At 43.4% G+C, this 21,364-nt stretch overlaps 1 protein-coding gene across 1 annotated transcript in view; it reads left to right on the top strand.

The window, feature by feature from the left end:
• The window catches only part of ADAP1 (ArfGAP with dual PH domains 1), a 170,567-nt gene that overhangs the window by 69,832 nt on the left and 79,371 nt on the right, over positions 1-21,364 (top strand). Inside the window, exons 3-4 of the mRNA XM_063430386.1 lie at positions 11,768-11,859; positions 20,204-20,286. Coding sequence (XP_063286456.1) covers positions 11,768-11,859; positions 20,204-20,286 — 175 coding nt within the window. The remainder of the gene's footprint in view (positions 1-11,767; positions 11,860-20,203; positions 20,287-21,364) is intronic.

Raw genomic sequence — 21,364 nt, 5'->3', positions numbered from 1 at the left:
AGCCTAAACCAGTGATCAAAGAGCTGACAGCACACACTGATAATTCACAGAGGCCAAGTGTCCCGTTCACAGGTACGTGCTGCCGGGAGTGAGGATCCGTCACGCAGCTGGGGAGAGTTGGGCACAAGGTTGCGATTCCTTGCTTGTGTATGGTTCCTTTCTGGCCCCCGGCCCGTGGGAGATCTTGTGCTGGTCGAAGAGTTGAGCCCTGCAGGCGGTCGTGATGAGGTCTAGGCGAGCTGCGGATGCCAGCAGCGCTAAGCCTCCGTGAGTTAGGTACACAACGCTTCTTCCTCCTCCTCCTTCTTGCTGTCGGAGCGATGGCGCGGCCATGTACAGCTGGCTGTGGGTTGAGGGCTCTTCCAGGGTTTGTTAGGACAGAGCTTTTCGCCACCTCCCTCTCTGCTTTTTGGCCCATTGCAGCCCAGAATTGAGACCAGAAGCGCTCGAAAGCTCTTTCTATCCGCGCCTCGTGGGAGGCCTTGGTTGTTGCGGCAGCCATCTTGCAAAGTTGGTCACGGTGATTTGGGCACACAGGTAATGCCGCTGTTTGCTCTCAACGGTTGCGTTCCACTGCCGTAAGTCAGTCCACCAGTGGGGACCGGGATATCCCCCGCCGGTCCAGAGGGGGGGGTGTCAGGGCACAGCGATAAGCAGGAACCGAGTGAGGTGGAGGAGCGGCCGTCTCCACCACCCCAATGCAGTAGGCCTCAGACGCTGGCAGTGCTAGTATCACACCGCCTGGTGTCTTCTATGCGTTCACCCTGCTTGCCTCGCATGGGTAAGTAGCTAGGGCAGAATTATTGTCGAAGATTGGGGTCAAAATCGTTGGTTTATGGTCAGAATCGCTTTTTGTCGAGGAGCTCTGGCTTTGCACGTCTGCTTCGTTCGGCTGCCAGGCCCCGCCCCCCCAGATTTAGCAATTTATCATGTTGCTGCTATGTGCAAAAAGTGGTTTCTCCAAAATGATATTACCCTGATTGAATGGTGAAGCAATAGCCATCTGTGAATCCGACTTAAAGAAACTTGTTAGTCAGAGGGAACCAAGGAATAAAAGACAATTGAAAGAAGCTATCATACAGCTGTGGGTTCACATAATATCACCTGATGAACTAACTTGGTTCACTCCAAGGGACGCCATTGTAAGGCTATTATTGCGTCAAATGGTTTCCTGATTCAGTACTAACAGAAAAGATGAGAAGTTATGAAATACGCTTTCTTTGTATAACTTATTTTTAAAATGCCTTTCTCTTTTAAAAATTGTGATGCATTAAATGATATCTTATTTTATATGATTATTCTAAACAAGATTTATGTTATGATGCTGTGAGCCATCAAACCTCAAAAATACAAATTTTCAAGTTGTTTTCCACAATTTTGCAAAAACACACCAAAAACTAGAATTTAAAAATTTGTAAAGTAAAAGTATTCTCTTTCAGCAAAAATAATAAACATTCACAAAGAAAAGAAAATTACTACACTGATCAATAAAACCTACCACCAAACCATGTCCTTACAACTCTCAACAACATTAACCTTACTCAAGACCCATGAGATGTCAGGCATGCATTTAAACTGGTAGATTATTTACCAAGGAATGATCAGAGAGCTAATTATCTTACCACAACCAGAGCAGTTTTTATACACTGCGTCATCGGCAATATCGCGCATGTAATTACTGTAACCACTAACTACATGTGAGTATCTTAAGATGTGGCAGAGCGAGAGTTAGTGAACGCTGACAGCGTCTGTTTTACATGTCTCTCACTTACTCAGTTGTAACAGGCACGATGGGTGTAACACATTATGTCTAAGGATTGTTTGTTTTAAATAAAAGTATTGTCAAGTGAATATCCTTGTGGTATCAGTAATTTGTTTATTTTTCTTTGTAACACCAGCCATAGTCTCTACTTTGCTCAAAAGACTTAACTATTCACAAATAGTTTTTCAGGTGTACTAAATTTTGGCAGAAGTTTCTGATAAAATGAATACATGAAAGCTCTCAAAATGCCCCATGTGAGATTCTGGAGAAAATAATATTAATAGTGGTTAATTTGGATTAGTGGCCTGATTACCTGTCCCAAATGTGTTATAATGCAAAAATCAAAATTTGAAGATTGGATCCTCTGGCCTTATATCTATGAGAACCAGGACACTGGGCATCATCTGGCTGTATACCTATTAGGACCGTGAGAGTGGGCATCCTCTGGCAATATACATATGCATGCACAAAACAAACAAAAATGGCAAAGGCCCAATATTTCTGTGAAAATTTGAACAACCTATCAAACCCAAGAAACTTCTGGAAAATCATAAGTAGCATACAAACCCCCACAATCCACTCCCAACCATCCACTGTCAAAATGGACAACCAAGGGGCAGAGCCAGGCTTCCATGCAGAGCAGACGTGCTGTGCCTGAGCTCCTGAGAGTCTTAACTGTTTTTGAGGTGATATCTCCCCATGAACAGTTACTTTCATGAATAGGCACTCTATGAGTTGGGGAACCTATGCTGACTACCCTGAACTACAAATCGAGATTATATCCCACCGGAGACCGGGTCTCTCAGTTGCGACCTACTGTGCACGAAGCAGGGGAGAAGCGACCGATCTCCTAGCTCCTCAGACCCCGGTGCAGCTCTGCGGCACTCCTACCCCCCTTGCCCCCCCATGACCAGCGGGGGATATCCTGGTCACCACTGGACAAACTGCTGCTGACTACTATTGCCTACAGAGTGCTCCACGCTGCAAACTACCAAAGCACTGCCTGCACTGAGCAATCAAGATGGCGACTGCCCCACCATCAGACAAGCAAGGCCTACATGCGCCCCAGAGGCCACGCAGCATCTCCATAGAACTTACCCTGCAGCGCCTGGATGCAATTTTCCAAAACTTCTGGTTGAGGCTCAAATAACGCACCCAAGCTACTGTGGCAGAGCAACGGAGGGTTGCAGACAGCAACAAGTAACCGAAACGGAAGGTACCTCCTCCGGGCGACATTGCCAAGCAAGCTCCTACCTACAAAGGTGTCCTCACGCCCGCTCTGAGAGCCCCTCGAGGCTTTAACACCAAGCGCCCATCGTTGAAGCGACAAATCACTCACCAAAGACGGCGCAATACAGCCAGACCCACTGCTAACCCCACAGGCAGAGCAGTCTTGACCCCAAAGCAGACCATGACCCTTGCACGGGGTACCACGTCCTTCACAGAGGCCTGGGATGGGAAGAGAGTCCTGACCCACAACGCTGAGGCTTGCTACCTGGGCTACCCTGCATACGCGACAAACCTGCTAACGTCACGGCAAGAGCCTGGTGCGATTGGCACACTAGACTGTTTCTCGACAAGGGGTTGGGGGGCTGCAAATGAGTAGGTTCCCCCGTGCATACTCTTATTGGGCCACAGTACATACCATGAAGGGAATAGGTTGAACCTGGGGATAACACTACGCAGTTTAACATAGGCAGGGATGCAGGCTATCTGCTTTCTCCCCGTATATAACCTTGCCCGGTGGACTTTAATGTAAGCTAATTTAAGTTACTTAACTGTTCAATATGTTTATTTTTATTTACCTTTAGTTTATATCAAATATCTCTGGATAGCTTTATTTGCATTTCCACTGGGCCGGGTGGTTATCTCGGTCCACCCTGGGGCCCTATGCATGCCAGAAATAGTCGGAAGTCACACTGACCTCGCAAGCTGGCAGCGGAGCCCGCTCTGAACCTTGAGCACTCTGTGAAGAAGGTGGCCTCCCTCGGGGCTCTTGGTGCCCTCTGCGGGCAACCATGGAAATTGGATCACTTGCAGCTCTGGGGGCCCAAACCGGGCGCTATCAATCGACACCAAAGTCCCGAGATGGAGAGTACTTGATGCCCTGCAGCTGTGCCACTACACAATCGGAGTGAATAAACTGGAGGCTGAAGATGACTCCTCAATACCCACCACAAGAAGAAGACCCGTTGCAACGGCCGTGGTCCTGCAACAATTCGACGTAGAGTGATTGGACACAGCCTGGGTGGCAGACTGGCTGTGTGCTGGCAGTCTCATATCGGTATGATGGGACGGATTCTTGCTGGTGGAGGGGACTAAGTGGTCTCTATGTGGGGATTGGGGGTGCCTCTTCATGCCTAACTAGCTGTAACTCCGCTTATTTTGCTTTGCTTTCTTTTTACAATACTCATCAGGCTAGCAAAAAATCTGGTTGTGCTCGGGGATCTTTAGCAACAATGGCATATGTTCTTTTGATCTGCACTAGCTTTTTCTTTAATACCTCACATGCCACACTTCCTTAAGTATTTCTGTTTATACTTCAAACCATACTGTGCAGTTTCTAAGACGTAAGCGACTTCTCTTTTCTTAAAATGTGCTATGACCTTAAATGCCAGACCAGGTTTTTTTTCTATGTTTATGTGGCTAGCAATAGCTGTTGTGGCATTGCCATCCTGTCTGTAAGACCTACTCACAAAAAAAATAATTAAAAAAAAAAAGGATTGCAATGACATTCAAATTGGCATGGAACAAGGGGACTTAACTTGAGCTATTTTCCTTGATTTTATCAGGACCTTTGACTCAGTACACCATGGCATTCTTTTGCAAAAACTTAAAAACTCGTTGGTGATCGTCTCCTAACCTGGTTTCGATCCTATGTTTCAGAGTGATAGCAATATCTGGCCATTTCTGATAGCGCTTCCCTCCCTCTTGCAGTCACGTGTGGTGTTCCCCAAGGCTCCATACTCGGCCCCCCTGCTATTCGCATTATTTATAAATGATCCGCCTAACATCTGCAAATCCTCAATTGTACACATGTACGCAGACGACACTGTAATCTACGCTAGTAAACCCAACCTACCGCAGCTTGAGGCTGTGCTCCAAAACCAATTCACAGAGGTAGAAAAGTGGATAGCGGATAACAAACTCTTCCTAAACACTGACAAAACCGTTACAATGATCTTTGGAACTGTACCTAAATTACATAATCTACAAAATCAGCAACTGTGTATCAGAAGAAATTCAAATAGCACTCTGACAGCAGTCTGCTCTATTAACTATCTAGGAATGTCACTAGACCCCAATCTATTCTTTGGCCTTCACATTGAAAAAAATCTCTTCAAAACGTTACCCAAAACTAGGTGCCCTGTACAAAAATAAATCCTGCCTAAGCCCTACAGTAAGGAAACAGATGCTGATGCCGGTCATTGATTATGGGGATGTAGTGTATGCACCCGCACCGCAAACCCACCTTAATAAACTTAATATGTTATATAATTCGTTCTGCCGCTTTGTACTAGAATGTAATTACTTTACCCACCACTGTGACATGTTAAAAGAGCTAAACTAGCTGTCGCTGGAATCCCGATGCATTCTTCATCTTTCTAGCCTTGTGCATAAGAGCATTTCTGGGAAGCTCCCACCCTACCTGAGTAGAATGCTCTCCCCAGTTGTTCCCACTTCCTATAACCTCCAATCCAGTACTAGCACGATATTTAGCATACCGCAATACAAAAATAAAGTGGCTCGATCCTCATTTTCCTAAAGAGCACCGCAATTATGGAATAGCCTTAGTCAAATCTTCATTCAATCTAAAATCTTTTAATAGATCTATGGCAATATACCTCAGCACAGAATGCACCTGTCATGGTTGAATATATTTAAGTTTGTATATTGTATTTTTGTAATATTGTATCCTATTGTAACAATGCAATGTTTTGTGGACCCAGGACATACTTGAAAACGAGAGAAATCTCAATGTATCCATCCTGGTAAATATATTTCATAAATAAATAAATATTAGGACCGGAAGACTGAGAATCCTCCAGCCATGTATCTATTAGGACTGTGACACTGGGCATCTTCTGGCCTTATACCTATACGTACCTTGTCTTATAATTATTTGGCTGTGAGGCTCAGGGAACCTCTCCTAAAACACTGTATTATTACCACTTACCCCATTGCACACTGAATGGAGGAAGGGGCAAGGCCTTACATAAAACCCTGTCCCGATTATGGCTCCTCTTCACCCCATTGCACATGGGTGGAGAAAGAGGGGAGGAAGTTCTCCAGTTCTGCTTCATAGTGGAGTCCGACAGACCCCACTCCATTATTTAAAGATACTTTCTAACATTAAAAATAAATACACTGAGCATCAAAACCACTACATCTTACGTGAGAAGCACTGGATTTCTGCCCCGGTGCCATAGGTCTACAATGCTTCTGTATGAGAAGTATCTGATTGGATGAGAGAGAGTCAGGATTGATAATCTCACTGAGAATGCATTGAGGAGAATGTCTCAGTGCTGATTACAGGTAAATGTAATTGTTCTATTATTTTTATTTTAAAATTTAAAAAAATCCTTTTTTTTTTTTTTTTATAAATATAGGAGAAAAGGCAGTGTTTATATTACTGCCTAGGAATACCTTTAGTGGCAGTCACTCAGACAGTCACTAAAGGTGATTCCTGTGCCAGCACTGTGTGTGCATCATGGACGTTCAGCATCTCCATGTTCTGCTTGGAAATGCTGAACGCTCCTCATTGATTCAATGCTTCGCTCTGAGGAGATGCTGATTGGCGCAGGGTGGCATTTTGCCACGCATGTGCAATAGCCTTCTAGTGCTTTCCATGGGAAGGTGAAGCAGGGTGAACCGCAGGGATATTGGCACTGGAAAGGGCAGGACAATATTTTTACAACTATACTGTCAGCAATACATGTTTGTATTCCTGACACTATGCTGTTTCACCTTTCATTAAACTAAAGAACATTCTGGTCACTATAACTACTGCATCTAAATGAAGATGTTATGGTGCCATGAGGCCCCTGGGCGCTCTCTTTACTTTAAGGGGTTAGACAGTTCTCAAATGGTTTAACCCCAAAGGCTTCCTGCAAAGCCAGATCTACAGGTTTCCCAGCAGCATTCGGCTTCTTAAAAGGAGTTTTTAGAAAACACAGATTGCAGCTGGGCAGGGGTGTCGTTGATTGGCTAGAAAGGTCACCTGATGCTCTTAGCCAATCAGTAACTCTTTGTCATACCCAACCTGCGGTGCCATTACGCAGCGGCACTCTGACCTTTCTGAAACTCATTTGCAGAAGCTGGATCCTGCTGGGGGAGATAGGTTAAGTTGTTGGTGAACAGTGTTCCTTTAAAAATAACCAATGTGTCTACAACTCACATAATCAAAAAAGTGAATACATTGATAGTTTTGTTTTTTTATTTTACTTGGGATGATGAAAGGGTCCAAAGTCTGCCTGTCAGGTACCAAAGCCTCAGCCCAATGTCCAGGATGAAGTTGAGGGATCACTTGTTGTCCACGTTGTCCTTTCTGTTCCAATCTCCTTTTCTTTGCCTTCTTCTGACACAGTCTTCTCCTCCTTGACTCCTGCTCTCCCCTCTTTTCCTTCTGCTCTCCCTCTGCTCTCCCCTCTTTTCCTTCTGCTCTCCTTCTGCTTTCCTCTCCTTTCCTTATTCCTTTTGCTCTCCTTCTGCTCTGCTCTCCTTACCTTTCCTTCAGCTAGTCTCCTTCTTACTTTTTCTTCTTTTCTCCTTCTTCTGGGCACCGCAGACTGGGAAATGCACGGAGGGGTTACGTCGCAGCGTTATGTCACCGGCATCACAGCGTGCGCCACAATTGGCTGCCAATCAGCACTATCCGTGACCGTGTAGCAACAAGACTGTGAATTGGCCGATTGCCAGAAGGTTAGAGTGCAGGAGGAGGAGACTCACTCCAGCATGGATGGAACCCTTTTGAGGGTTTATTATTAGCGGCGGCACCGCGGTAATGCAGAAGGTTCCATGCCCCCAGTTCAATTTGGCATATATCGTTTTGCAGAGGCAGCAAAAGGATATATGCCAAATTTAACTGGAGGGGGGATTTCCCCGCATGATGGTTAGTAGAATTATTCCCTTCAGACTTTTTCCAGTAAACACTGTCTTTTCAGAGAAAATGCAGTGTTTACATTACAGCCTATTGATAACTCCACTGGCCACTCCCCAGGTGGCTACTAGAGGTGCTTCCTGGGGCAATCCTGCCTAGTATGCATCAGAACATTCAGTGTCTCCACCCTCTGCATGCAGACACAGAACTTTCCTCATAGAGTCGCATTGATTGACCCGAGCGCTGTGTTTGACTTGTGCTGGCTCTGCCTCTGATCTGCCTCCTTGACAGTCTCAGCCAATCCTATAGGGGGAAGCATTGTGATTGGCTCAGACCACCACTTCTGATGATGTCAGAGGTCAGAGGCAGACAGGAGCAAAGCTAGCAGCTGGAGACTTGAATACAAGTAAGATTTTACTACTATTTACTACTTTACGATTTAGGAAGGCAAGAGGGGACCAAGGGTGCTAGATTGTGGTTTTAATACATGTTTGTGTTCCTGGCCCTATAGTGTTCCTTTAACTTATTTTTCTTCCCTTTCAGTGTCATGTTTCTGTCCACTCTGGCACCGAAAGGGTTAATCTGACTGACCCAACATGCATCATAGTATCCAAACCAAAGCCTTGTACCACAAAGAGTTCCATTTACACAAAACAAAAACAGTTTTGTTGTTGTTGTTTTTTATCATGCCCGTGAAACCGCTGCATCATTTGTTAAATATCTAATGGGGTGTGGCTCTATGGCTTCTAACTTCACTGTGATGTTAAGAAAAAAAAATTAAATAAATTATGTTAAGCACCAGTAAACCAACTAGTATTTGTACAGAATTAACATGATGTGATGTAGACAAAAAAGAATGACTTTCTCTTTGCTCTTTACCTACAATAACATTCATACATTCTATTTACATGCGGGTGGAAATAAACCATGCGTTTCTAACATAAATCTTAATACGGAACTGTCACATCTGAGATTTAAGCACAATTTGATCCTAAATTAAGAGGTGAGACACTTTATCCATGAATGGTTCTGGTCCTCCGACAGGGAAACACACTAAGCATTGAGAAATGCTTTCCTATGGACTGTTTGAATACGCGCGCGCCACTTGCCGCACATTCCACTCGGGAGCTGACGTTGGCGGGGGAGGAGAGGTCATCAGCGCCGAGGGAGCCCGGCGCTGGATTAAGGTAAGTGGCTGAAGGGTTTTTAACCCCTTCATCGCCAAGGGAGGGGGACCCAGAGGGTGGGGGTCCCCCAAGGATTATATGGTGTCAGGAAAACTGCTTTGTTTTCCTGACACTATAATGATCCTTTAATGAAATACTGAAAAGTGGCAAATCCGCTTTAAGACACTTAACTCTTCTATTGCTTTGCACAAACCTCATGATTCTATATTACAGATTATCACTGTCGACCACTATTTGTCCAATCTCGTTAAACATTTACAAGCTTAGAATACTCTGCCTTTTCACAGTTAAAGGAATACTATAGTCACCCAGACCACATCATCTCAATCAAGTTGTCTGGGTGCCATTTTCCCATCATTTTAATCCTGCAGGCGAGAACATTGCTGATCTGCAGGAACTGGAATGTTTTCTTTGAAGGGTTAACCTGCATCTCGTGGCTTTTATACTGACAGCCACTAGAGGCGCTGCCTGTGAAATAGCAGAGTGACCACCCGATTGGTGTTTTGCAGCACATGCACACTAGCCTCTCAACACTTTCCTATGGGATAGCCTTAGATTAGCTGAGATCAAAGAGAGGTCTAGTGCTGTGAGAGAGAAAAGGTAAGCAAACCTTTTTTAACCCTTGCAGTTGAGACCAAGTCACCTAAATGGTGACTAGGGCACTATAGCAATCGGAATACATACTTGTATTTCTGACGTTATAGTGTTCCTTTAAGTACACTGTTGGCTGTAAGGGATTTATAATTAATCAGGGAGAAATTGTTTACAAATATGTCAATATTTTCATGTTAAAATTGGCATATTTCACCTTATTTAGTTTTTCCTGTGTCCCTGTTTATTATTTCATAGTTATGTTTTGTCCCCTTTTTTTTATACCCTCCAGGGATTCCAGATTATGATTAGTAAATCTGCCTTGTACACAAAACGCTATATTCTCTTTAAAAAAAAAATAAAAAAAAAATGAAACCTGCAAATAATTATTTATTTTTAAGGGGATTTAAAAGGGACCCTCCCTTGCACCGTTTTTTTCGACTTCCCCTTCCTGGTTATATTACTGGGAAGCCAATTGTGACATATTGTTGGGGGTTTTCCCATGTATCTGGAGGAGTGATCAAATTCCACATTGGTCTAGATGAGACATGGACAGGTTTTGATGTTACGTTTGTCTTGACGTCTTTTAGTTTATCTTTATTGTTATGTATTATGAGGGTTTTAAAGATTTATCTATTAGCTCAAGGTGAATATAAACAAGAGCATACTGATCAAACAAGCTTACCGCACGTCTAAAACAAGCTTACAGTTTAAGGACAGTGTGGTATAAGTTAGCAAAATATAAAGTGAATTGTTTCTAAATTGAAGATAATGGGGAGATAATTAGTTAACTTTTCATCCCTTGATTACTTGATATGCCTTCCTAAAGAAAGTAGATTTAAGGATTTCTTAAAAGGGAACCTTAACCCCTTAAGGACACATGACATGTGTTACATGTCATGATTCCCTTTTATTCCAGAAGTTTGATCCTTAAGGGGTTAAAGAGAATCTGTAGCCACTTACCTTGGCCTCAACTGCCCAGCCGTGATCACATTAGCAAGACCCAATCCAGATTAGCGCGACCCCAACCTCTGCTTCTCTCCGGTAGGCGTGCACTCCTCCTCCTTCTCCAATAGCTGATTTGCCATCTTTGAGGACACTTCACCCAAGCAGGGTAAACCTTCTTGGTGATGTTGATGCGCTGGCTGCAATGCCAGCATCTGAACAGAGTGGTGCCGCACCACTCCGTTCCTATACCGCCTAGCTCGTGCTAGCTTGGGGGTGTCCATAGCAACCACAGCGCATGCACTGTGGTTGCTATGGGTGAAGAGCAGAAGGGTCTCCTTTGGGAGATTTCTTCTGCTCTCCCTGTCAATCAACTCCTCGGCAACAATTAGAGGAAAACCTATTTTTAAATGGGTTTTTCCCCCTCCAAATCTATACATTTGGAAGAACAATGTATAGATGGAATTTGATCCACGGAGGCCCCACCTCGCAACTTGCAGGAATTTAAGGATCTGCTGCTAATGTCTTGGTGCAGATCCCACAGGACACGTTCAGAGAACTTGTGGAGTCCATGCCTCGACGCATTAGAGCTGTTTTTTTTTTACAGCATTAGGTGGACCTACAGGATATTAGGCAGGGGTTTTTAATGTTGTGGATGATCAATGTATGTGTTTGTAAAGTTTGAAAACTAAATAAAATTTAGAAAGCCACAAATCTATCTTGGAAGTAAGTTTTTTTTAGCTCTTATCGTGTCAATCATTACCAATCATCACCAGTCTGCAAAGGGAGAGAATGAGAAACGTAAACAATGTTGTTTTTTTCCTCCTTCAGTGATTTGTGTGCGGCAGGACTGAACTGGATTGTAATGTCATTTGTTAAACCTTTAGAATATAAAACATAACATCACAAGTAAAACCATTAACACGAGTTACTTGTGCTTTTCAATGTTTTAATCAATGGTAATATTTCCAGGGAAATGATGGTCACCCTTTATAGGGAAACTAGGGTGAAGCCTAATTAAACGGAGAAGGAACTCTCGAAAAACATAACAGCGTAGAGAAATCTTGTAGGTGAGAACTGGATGAGTGTGTATGAATAGAGGGCAGACGCATGACTGTCATTGATGAAAATTTCATATTAACAAAAAAAAAAAGTAATCTTAAATGTGTGCTCTCCTTGCAGTACATGTCGGCCCTGGGAAACAAAGTAGTACGAGAGAAATATGAAACTAAAGTGCCACCATTTTATTATAAGCCAACCTCATCTGATTGCCAGTAAGTATCATAATAGTTTCTCTTCCTTACTTGCTACTACATGTCTGATTTAGAATGCTCAGTATTTTATGGTTTGAGTGACAGTTTGTTTTCTGGTGGGCTAACAGGTATATTGGGGCTACTCTGGTGGACTTTCAGTAAGTGTTTGCGTGAGCTTGCTAGCGACAGCCAATATGTAAGGTGTCTTACTGTCAGCACTAATCGTTGTGACCTACTGTATTAATTTATAAGGCACCAGATCTCAAATCAAATGCATAGTTTTATGGTCAACATACCCTATCCTCTGACTTCAGGAAATGTTAAGAATCTTTACTGTAGTTTATATTTCGGGAGGATAGAGTCTATAAAGTTTGCTTGGAAGGAAATTGGGGATGCACAGTATGTTGGGGGTATTGGGGCTGTAGTGTGTGTTTTTTTAGGGAGATTGGGGCTGTAGTGTATGTGTGCAGGGCGTAGGGACTGTCGAGTGTGTTTGGTGGTGAAATGGACTGCTGTGCGTGTTTGGGGAGATAGAGGCTGTAATAGGGGGCATAGGCAATGTAGTGTAAGGGATAAGGCATGTGGCAAAGGGAGTGGCCTGATAGCGCCTCAGGGGCATGTATAAAAAGTATATTCCCCCTCCCTGCGGTCTACCTTGGGAGGGGGAAATCCCAAATCCGGTGTGAGATGCTGTTTGTCTCCAGCCCCTGTGGGTACAGAGAGCTCCTTCCAGATGGCTCCAGGGAATGTATTAAACCATTGCCATGGTAACCCATTGCAGCACGCTGATACAGCAGAAAGAGTTGAGAACTTGGTCTTTACCGGCAGGAATTTTTTTGATCCCTCCTAGCCAACACATTAGGGCGGCCTGACCAGTGAGGGCCATAGAGCCCCCTCTCTGGACCTGTGCTTGAATAATGGCGGTCCAGCAGGGGCCGACTTGGGGTACCCAATGATCTTCCATGATGACCTCTGCCCCACAGTATGAAAATGCACCGTCTGATCAAGAAGATCTTTGGTCTCTCCACTGGCTGGACCTCACTTCTTCTGCCTGCTGCCGCAAGGCAGTGACCTCTGTGATTTGTCAGGATATCCTCCCATGCCCCCCTTCTTAGCCCTTCCTGGCTGCTTAAATACAACCCTAAAGTTTGAACTTGACCAGTGCTCAAACAAGGACTTTATAGAATGGATTAACCACTTCACTAACAGAGTATAAACGTTTTACTTTAATGTATTCTTCTGGTATTATTACCAGACTGTAGGGATACAAATTTCACTTCTAGACGTCACTGGCCACTGTTTATAATGCCTGCAAGCATGCTGAAATTCCCTGCTCACATCCTGCTTCCAAAGAGTAAAAGATGTTTTAATGGGTCATATTATTCCTGCAGCCAGGGAGGAGGGAAGGAGTGAAGACACTACTATTTCACCATTAGCATTGCATTAACATTCTAGAGAATTATAAAGATTGCTATAGGAGTTTTAAATACCTTTATTTTGAAATATGTATTATAACTTACCGTAACTGTATTTACTGTATGTGGGCATGCATTCATTTTACATTCCTTAGCCATTTTCAGTTAGCTGTACTGCTAGTAATGCATTCAGGATCCTTACAAATACCTATAAGCAAGGCATTTGACCATTTTTAGTTATGTTTTCATCACACCCACCATATTTGAGCTAAATAGCATGTTTCTTTTATACTAACATTTTAGACCCTGTGTGAAATGCTGCCAAATCAAGGACACGGTATTCCGTCTAAGGCTTTTAATTCCTCAAAGATTTTTACAAAAAGCCTGAACTAATAGTTAAAAAAAAAAAGTTTAACATTGTATAAATTTATATATATATATATATATATATATATATATATATATATATATATATATATATATATATATATATATATTTTTTACATTTGTGTGATAATCAATCTATAAACAAAATTGATGTTTTACACTCAGGGTTATTTACTGAAGTGAGAATTCAATATGAATTTAAAGTAAATGTCAAATTTAAGGTAAAAGTAATCAAATTGGAAAATTCTGTATGTCGGCTCTACTTCTGGTTTGGCTACTCTGGCCTTAAATTTAGAATTCACTTAGAATTTCCATTTTAGTAAATAACCATGTATATGTTTTAGGTATGCATCCCTCTCTTCAAATAAATGTTATGCTCATTTTCTTTCAATCACATAGTGTTTAGTAGCTAAATGTTGTTTTGCAACATTACTATGCAATGCTGAATGAAAGTTTGTGTAGATAACTTCAGTTTGATTGACTAGATGGCGGTAAAACCACTGTAACTGCTAAAATAAGATCAGAGATATTGACTTTCACAGCTCGCTAGATGACTTCTGAACATTACTCAACTTACTTAGCAAAAAGAAAAAAATCTGCAAAAGTTTACATTTTGCAGCGTACAGGAAACAAACTTAAGTGTTTGCTTAAAGCTGTCAGTCACACTTTATCACTGTTTGCAACTATAAACATAGGCCAAAAAAAAATGTAAAAAACGATTAAAGGGGTCTGTGAGGCACCAGCATGTACAAAAATACGTTGCAGCAGATTAACCCTTTCAGTACTGCAGCAGACAGCAGCACAAAGCTCTGTTCTCTTCTGTGGATCTGAAAATAAAACTAGACTATGCTAAATCAGACCCAACATGTAAGAAGAAAGCACCAATGAGCTGTCTGAAAGCTAAGAATTTTATTGCATCTAACAGAGACGGACGATAGAGCCAGTTGTCTGGTTCTGCAACTATTAGCACCAGTGGATTTCCAGTGCCCTGTCCCCTGGCCAGGGCCAGATTTACCCACCTTATTGCCCGAAGGCCAGTATCCTCAATGCACCACCCGCCGTATATTTGTATGTATGTATATATATATATATATATATATATATATATATACACACACACACACACACAGTTTGGAGTATTTAATAGCATGCATGCTATATGCTTGATTGGTGAATGTGACTAGCTTGGTGGTTGTACATTTGTGGGGTTGCATGTCTGTGGCTATTTGTTGTGTTGCATTTGGGGCTATAGTGGGGGATAGGAACTATAAAGTGGGGGATAGAGGGGCGGAGCCTGACCAGCGAGCAGAGCAGACGTTCTCTACATTAGCTCCTGTAATACAGGCACAAAAACGGAGGATTAAACGGGCTAAAGTGCTCTAACCCTCCTGCAGGTGGGCCCATTGGACTGGGGAGACCGGCCTGAACCCTGAGACACCGAAACTGGCACCCGTGATAACCGGGCGCCGCATCGGCAGAATGGGGCCTACCACGGAAGACGGCGGAGAAAAGCGGCAACTTTCCCGCCAATCGCACTCAGCCACTGGTACGCCTGGAACACTCTCTCCCGCCCCCGATGGACCGGTGGGGGTTATCCCGGTCCCCGCCAGATTGGGAACCCCACGCCCGGCACCCTCCGTCTAAGCCTGCGACCTCTTCCAGCAAAGCGGGGATGGGGGCCTCCAAAATGGCGGAAGCTTGTAAATCAGCACGGTAAACGAAGCACAAGCCTACCGGGTCGGACACTTCATCCCGGTCCCTGCTGGGAGAAGAGACCCAAACGCAACCAAGAGGACAAGCCGTAAGAGCAGTCCTGCAGACACGCGACCAACCAAAAGGGCAGAGAAGGCATGGCTCCCACATTACGGAGACATACTCGCCAGGCTGAACAAACACTTTCGGGAATTCTGGCGGCAACTACGAAGCAAACTATGCCCACTCGCACCACCGCAGCGCAGGGGAGCCCTGAAACACAGCGCACGATCAAAACGGCACAACCACTGGGGGCGGACCGGAGAGGTGAGAGCCGGATGGCACAGAGGTCCACCTCAGGCCCAGAGATCTCACAAAAGCCTGTCCCCTCCACTCTTGGCCCACCCAGGCTGAAGGCAAAGCCGGGCGCAACCCTGAGACATCGCCCACACTGGTGGAGGGCTCGCCGCCGCACTCAGTGGCCGACCACCCGCACCCCCAGCCACTCCCAACGGGAGAGAGATCTGGCCCCTTGCGAAAGCCAAGACCGTGGACCTAAGATGTTGGCCCTGCTACTGGCCGGGGGCAGGGGAATAGACTTACCTCGCTCCGTCCGAGCCGCCAGCTCCGCTCTCGGCCAGACTCCCTGCGACATCCACCGCGCACAGAGGAATGTCACACCACTGTCTCGCAACTGGGCAAAGCCTAAGGGACATACCCGGAGAGCAAAGCCCAAGCATAATGGACTATGCACAAATGTACTACAGAAGCCCACTCAGGGAATCGGCTGACTCTGCGAGATAGCTGCTGGCCAAGACAGGCCACCAACCAGGGACTTTGACTACAGAATGCTGACCAGCGCTTCAACGGCAAAAAATATACATGTTTTGTTTTAGTTTAGGCTCGATGCCCACCTACGCTACACACCTTTTCAATGTAATAACTTGCAGTTGACTAGCAACCTAATGCAGAGTACCTAGAACTAGCCTGTATCACACATTTGAATGCTAATACATGCATAATCTGAGACGCCCAGTAGATAAGCACAGTTATCAGTGATCTCCTTTGGTAACTCTATTACTTGTGGTATTTGAGGCATTTACGTTATCAGTTTAAACTATAATATTGGTTGATATGTCTATACATAGCTGCAGGCTTAAAACAGTCTATTTCTTGTAAATCTTGTTTAACTTTGCAGTTATTTCTTTAGGATAGCTAGTTAACGTTTGCAAAGTGTTCTAACCGGTCAGATCTATTCTTAAAAAGCATAAAGCCTGTAATACTATTGCCTACCTTGGTAGGAATGTAAGCCTCCTGGGACATATCATAATCCTAAAATGCGTAACCATAGGCTGCCACTATAAGGACACCAAGCCCTGCATGTTACACTTCTTTTTTTTGTTGTTGTTATAAATTAATTACTTCTCATTGCTGATACCTGCCCTCACGCTGCCTAATGCTACTGCAATGCGGCTTATTACCAACGATCTAAACTTGCACGTTAACCTTCCGTATACCTACTTTAACTTGTCTTAAGGTACCCAACATACCCTGTTTCAGGTATGAAGCGTTCCATGTGAGCAAAATTCATGGCATGTAAGGAGGGATAACGATCTTGTCTGCTTCCATCTGTTTACTTATAGAAAAAAGCAGCTACTGTCGAGCTATTTAACACTACATGACCAAACTAAATGTTATTTAATATTATTTAATGTTTTATTTTTTAACAAAAATGTGCACAGTAATGCCAATATGCCCACTCTGTTAACCTCATTGTTCACTCCTAATTTGCTTTTGCTGTTGTGGCATAGCAAGAATGCATGTTACTCTTATGCACATCAAAAATAAAGAATAAAAAAAAATAAAGTGGGGGATAGGGTATATAGTGGCTATGGTGGGGGGTATGGGCAACAGTGGGTGAATAGGGCCTCTAGTGAAGGGATTGGAGGTATAGCAGAGGAATTAGGGCAGTAGTGGGAGGTTAATGACTATTATTGGGTGGAAAGTGGTTATAGTGGGATGACAGGGCTGTAATTGAGGCAAAGGGACTATAGTGGGGGAAAGAAGGTATAGTAAGAGGATAGGGACTATTGTAAGGAGGATAGTGGGTATAGTGGATTGACAGGGGCTGTAGTGGGGGAAAGAGGCTGTAGGCTGTAGTGAGAATATGGACTATTGTGGGGTGGATAGTGGGCATAGTTGGGTGACAGGGGCTTTAGAGGGGTGTTAGGAGCTGTGGTAGAATGACAGAGGCTTTTTAAAAGTGTATTCCCCCCTCCCTGAGGCCAGGTAGGGGGGAATCTGGTTCTCTGGTTGGCCGGTGGGAGATGCAACATGTCTGCATGTCTGGCACTGGGAAATGTAACAGAGTGTTGCTGTGGTAACCCGCAGCAATGCTCTGATATCGTACAAGCGAGAGAGAGCCTCCCTCTGTTCGAGCGCCGGCCATGCAGTGAATAGTCGAGGGAAATCTCTGCGGTTGGCCTCAGTCACACAGCATGAGAATGGGCTGACCAGTGATCGGGATCTATGATCTCACCACCGGTTATGCCGCCCAGAGGCCGTGATCTCGGTGACTTTGTGGCAAATCTGGTCCTGACCCTGGCCCTATATGACTAATAGTACCAAGGAGATTCCCACAGTCCTGATGTTTTAATTTCTCCAAATGGAAACCTAATGTAAAAAATAAATAAATACCGGTAACTAAAAATAGTAAAACAAAGTCTTCGTTGAAGATCTTCACTCCTATTTCTTCAGCAATTAAAATATACCCAAAAATAAAATCCATCATATCCTAAGCTGACTTAATACAAATATAAAAGAAACCTTAATTGCAAAACAACACTGAAAAGGTAGTGTTTCCTATATAACAAAGGATTCTACTGCTTTACAAATCCACTCGAAGGGTGTTTATTTCCCTTCCTTTGCATTATATTATATTATATTTAGAAGAACAGAATTTTCCACTAGATTGATTTTTGTTCCTGTAAATTAAAAGAAAATGAATTGCAAAATAAAAGATAACTCTTGTGCTAGGATTAAAAAAAAAAAAAAAGAACAAATATAATTTACAATTTAAATGATCCATGGAACAACATAACATTGTAACCATATCAGCAACTCCAAAAGTATCCAATTTATAATAGTAATAAAAAAAAATAAACAAAACAAACAAAATACAAAAAAAGGAACCAAACAATATTATATTTCCCGGAATTACTCTGTTACGGTATAAAGAAAAATGAAGATATTGTATAGAAGCAGGCCACGCATAAAATGTTAGGTAAGATGGCTCTTCTAAATTAAAGCCCAAATTGTATGATTTATGTAAATGTATTTGTTAAACTGTGAATGTTCTGTGTGCCCCTAATTAGTGTTTTTTTCTGTGAGGGCAGAGGTTACCCAGAAGTCTGGTATTACAGCAGAGAGCTGAATGTATTCTGCCGAGTCCTTAACGTTTTTCGAAGCTTTGGATCATGTAACAACAAGTATTTAAAAAGAGAGTCGCTTGGGCATCAAATCTTGCCGCTGTTCATAAACTGTCATTTTAGAAAGCAGAATCGTAGCTTGTTCACTAATCATCTAATCTCTTGAGTACATCACACAAAAACTGTAACGACTTGAGATTTATTTTAAGGGTTATTTAAAGAAAAAAAAAAAAGGATAAGTAAAGTAAAATACAGGCTAAATATGTGTTTTCAGTGATTACTTTAAGCACACATTGTCAGGATGGTACTTGTCTAAGGTGGTTATGGTTAATCCTGCGCATACATCCAATTCTCCAAAAAGAGGCGAACATAAATTAGAAATTTGGCTAGTCTCCTGTATAGTTGTATTTCCAGATTATTTATAAGAGTAGTCCATGTTCAAAGTATTATTCCTGCTCATTTCCAGGGTGAGATTGCATGCGGCAGTCCAGCTGTATTGCAATTCAAGTCTCCTCGGCTGAGCTTAAGGCAACACTATTGTGTCAGGAACACAAATGTATTTCTACATTGTAGTGCTTGTGTGTCTGTTTAGGTCTCCTGCCCCCTTTAAATCGCTCTGAAAAGATGATTACTCACCTTTTTTTCCTCACCCCTGCCTCCCTGGCTGTGATTATCATAGGTAACAGGGCTGATCCTATGGTCACAGACACGTGGATGCGCCCCTTGTGAGCGCAGTCATTTTACTAACTCCTCCCCTTTACAAATGTCCAGACATGCATGTTTCTATGGCAACAACTCCACCTCTCTATACCCACCCATTTTTCTAATCAGACATACATACACTGACAAAAAAAAAAAAAAAAGGTTGAGGCACTCCATGGTAAAATAGGCAAATTTATTGGACTCAAACCTCAAACAAGGTTTTGACCAGAAGAGGTCTTTTTCAAGCTAACACACAAAGATTGCAACACGGCGCAACACACTCTTCCCACGCGCTGCTTAGTATGCCAGGGCCGGACCAATGTCATATTACGGCTCCCGGGATGACAGAGGGCGCGCAAGAGATGAGCTGCAAGGTCAGCCTACCTCACCGCAGGCTGCCTGCCTCTCCTCCGCCCCCCCCCCCCCTCGCCAGCATATATAGCCTACTCCGTCTTACTTAATAAGCGTCACTTCTCCAGGTGCCTTTGAAAAGGTAGTGATCACATTAAAAATACAGCAGGGACAGGCTATAGACACCAAAACAACTTCCTTTAGCTGTAATGTGTACAAGAGATGATGCTCTTGATTTTCAGAGAAAGTACAAAAAGTATTGTGTTTTAGTCTGCTGTAATAAGAACCAGACTGGGCCTGATGGGAAAGAGAATGTTACCGACTCACTTTCCTTAGAGCTACTGTATGTACCTGCTTTGCTGAATTATGTGTCATTGTGTTTGTTTTCAGGGTTCTCCGAGAGCAGTGGATCAGAGCCAAGTTTGAAAGGAAAGAATTTATTTACAGTGAAAAGCAGGAGCCGTATTCTGCAGGTAGGGAAGTCCCTGCACTGTGCTACGTTTCTTGATCTGTGCTTATCTGGAGTGAAATGAAAATGCTGGAGGTGATCATCCATTAAGCACTCAAGACAGATATTGCTTCATCCTACCTGTCATGTTGTGTTAGAAAGGCTGAACTGATACTGTGCAATCTCCATTCCATCCCATATACTTACCAGCACCACATTCCCCTCATGTATATAAAAATCAATGTTTCCTTACCCACACTAACGTATGTCGCAGGTCTCTGTTCCATCTTTTTCCACCTAGTTTCCACCTAATCGTCTCATTCTCACAGTCTTTACTTGTTAAGGGTTTACTAAACTAGGAATTTTGTGGAACACTGTAAAGGAACTGAACATGTTAGGCCTTAGTAACCAAACTAACTAAAGTTACACTCTGGTTGGTTGGTTTAAGCCAATCCGAGTGCTCTTTGTCATTTTAAACAGCGTGGTAAAGTTCTTTGAAATTTTCCCATGCTGTGTAATTTGACTCTTAACACTCTGATTGGTGGGCTTGAAATCTAACCAATCAGAGTGTTCTGTATCATTTTACACAGCGTGGGAAAGTTCTTTTGGAATTTGCCCCCAAATTCCTTCAGACGGCCCTGCCTCCTACTACACCATTTAGGGTATGTAAATTTTCCGGTGTTAATATCTGATGGTTTGGTAAGTCTCTTTCCCAGAAATTACAGATCTTTGGCTGTTAAACTCCCAGAAGCATTTTTATTGTAGGTCAGGGGAATTATTGGTCGTGGGACTGGTAAGATTATCCAAACTGGGAACTAAAAAAAAAAGGGTGTTGGAAACAGGAGTGTAAGCTGCCAGTACTCTGGGTAGCAAAAACTTTTGAATGAGACAGTTGTCTCCAATTAATGCATGTCATTTTAACCCTTTTTTAAACGGCTCTAAACACCGCCGGGAGTAATTGTACACCCTCCGTTTTTTTTTTTACTTACCCGGTCGCCGGCGATCCCACGCCGGCGATCGCGGTTGGGGGGACTCCCAGGGAGCCCCCCGCGGCACGTCCGCACTCCAGCAGCCCCCCCGGCCATGTGAGAGTGAGGTCCTTG

This window comes from Pelobates fuscus, chromosome 8, assembly GCF_036172605.1.
Source record: "Pelobates fuscus isolate aPelFus1 chromosome 8, aPelFus1.pri, whole genome shotgun sequence".
NCBI classification, from domain to species: Eukaryota; Metazoa; Chordata; class Amphibia; order Anura; family Pelobatidae; genus Pelobates; species Pelobates fuscus.
Note: the sequence above shows the minus strand (reverse complement) of the source record. Positions and strands in the feature narration are given on the sequence as shown.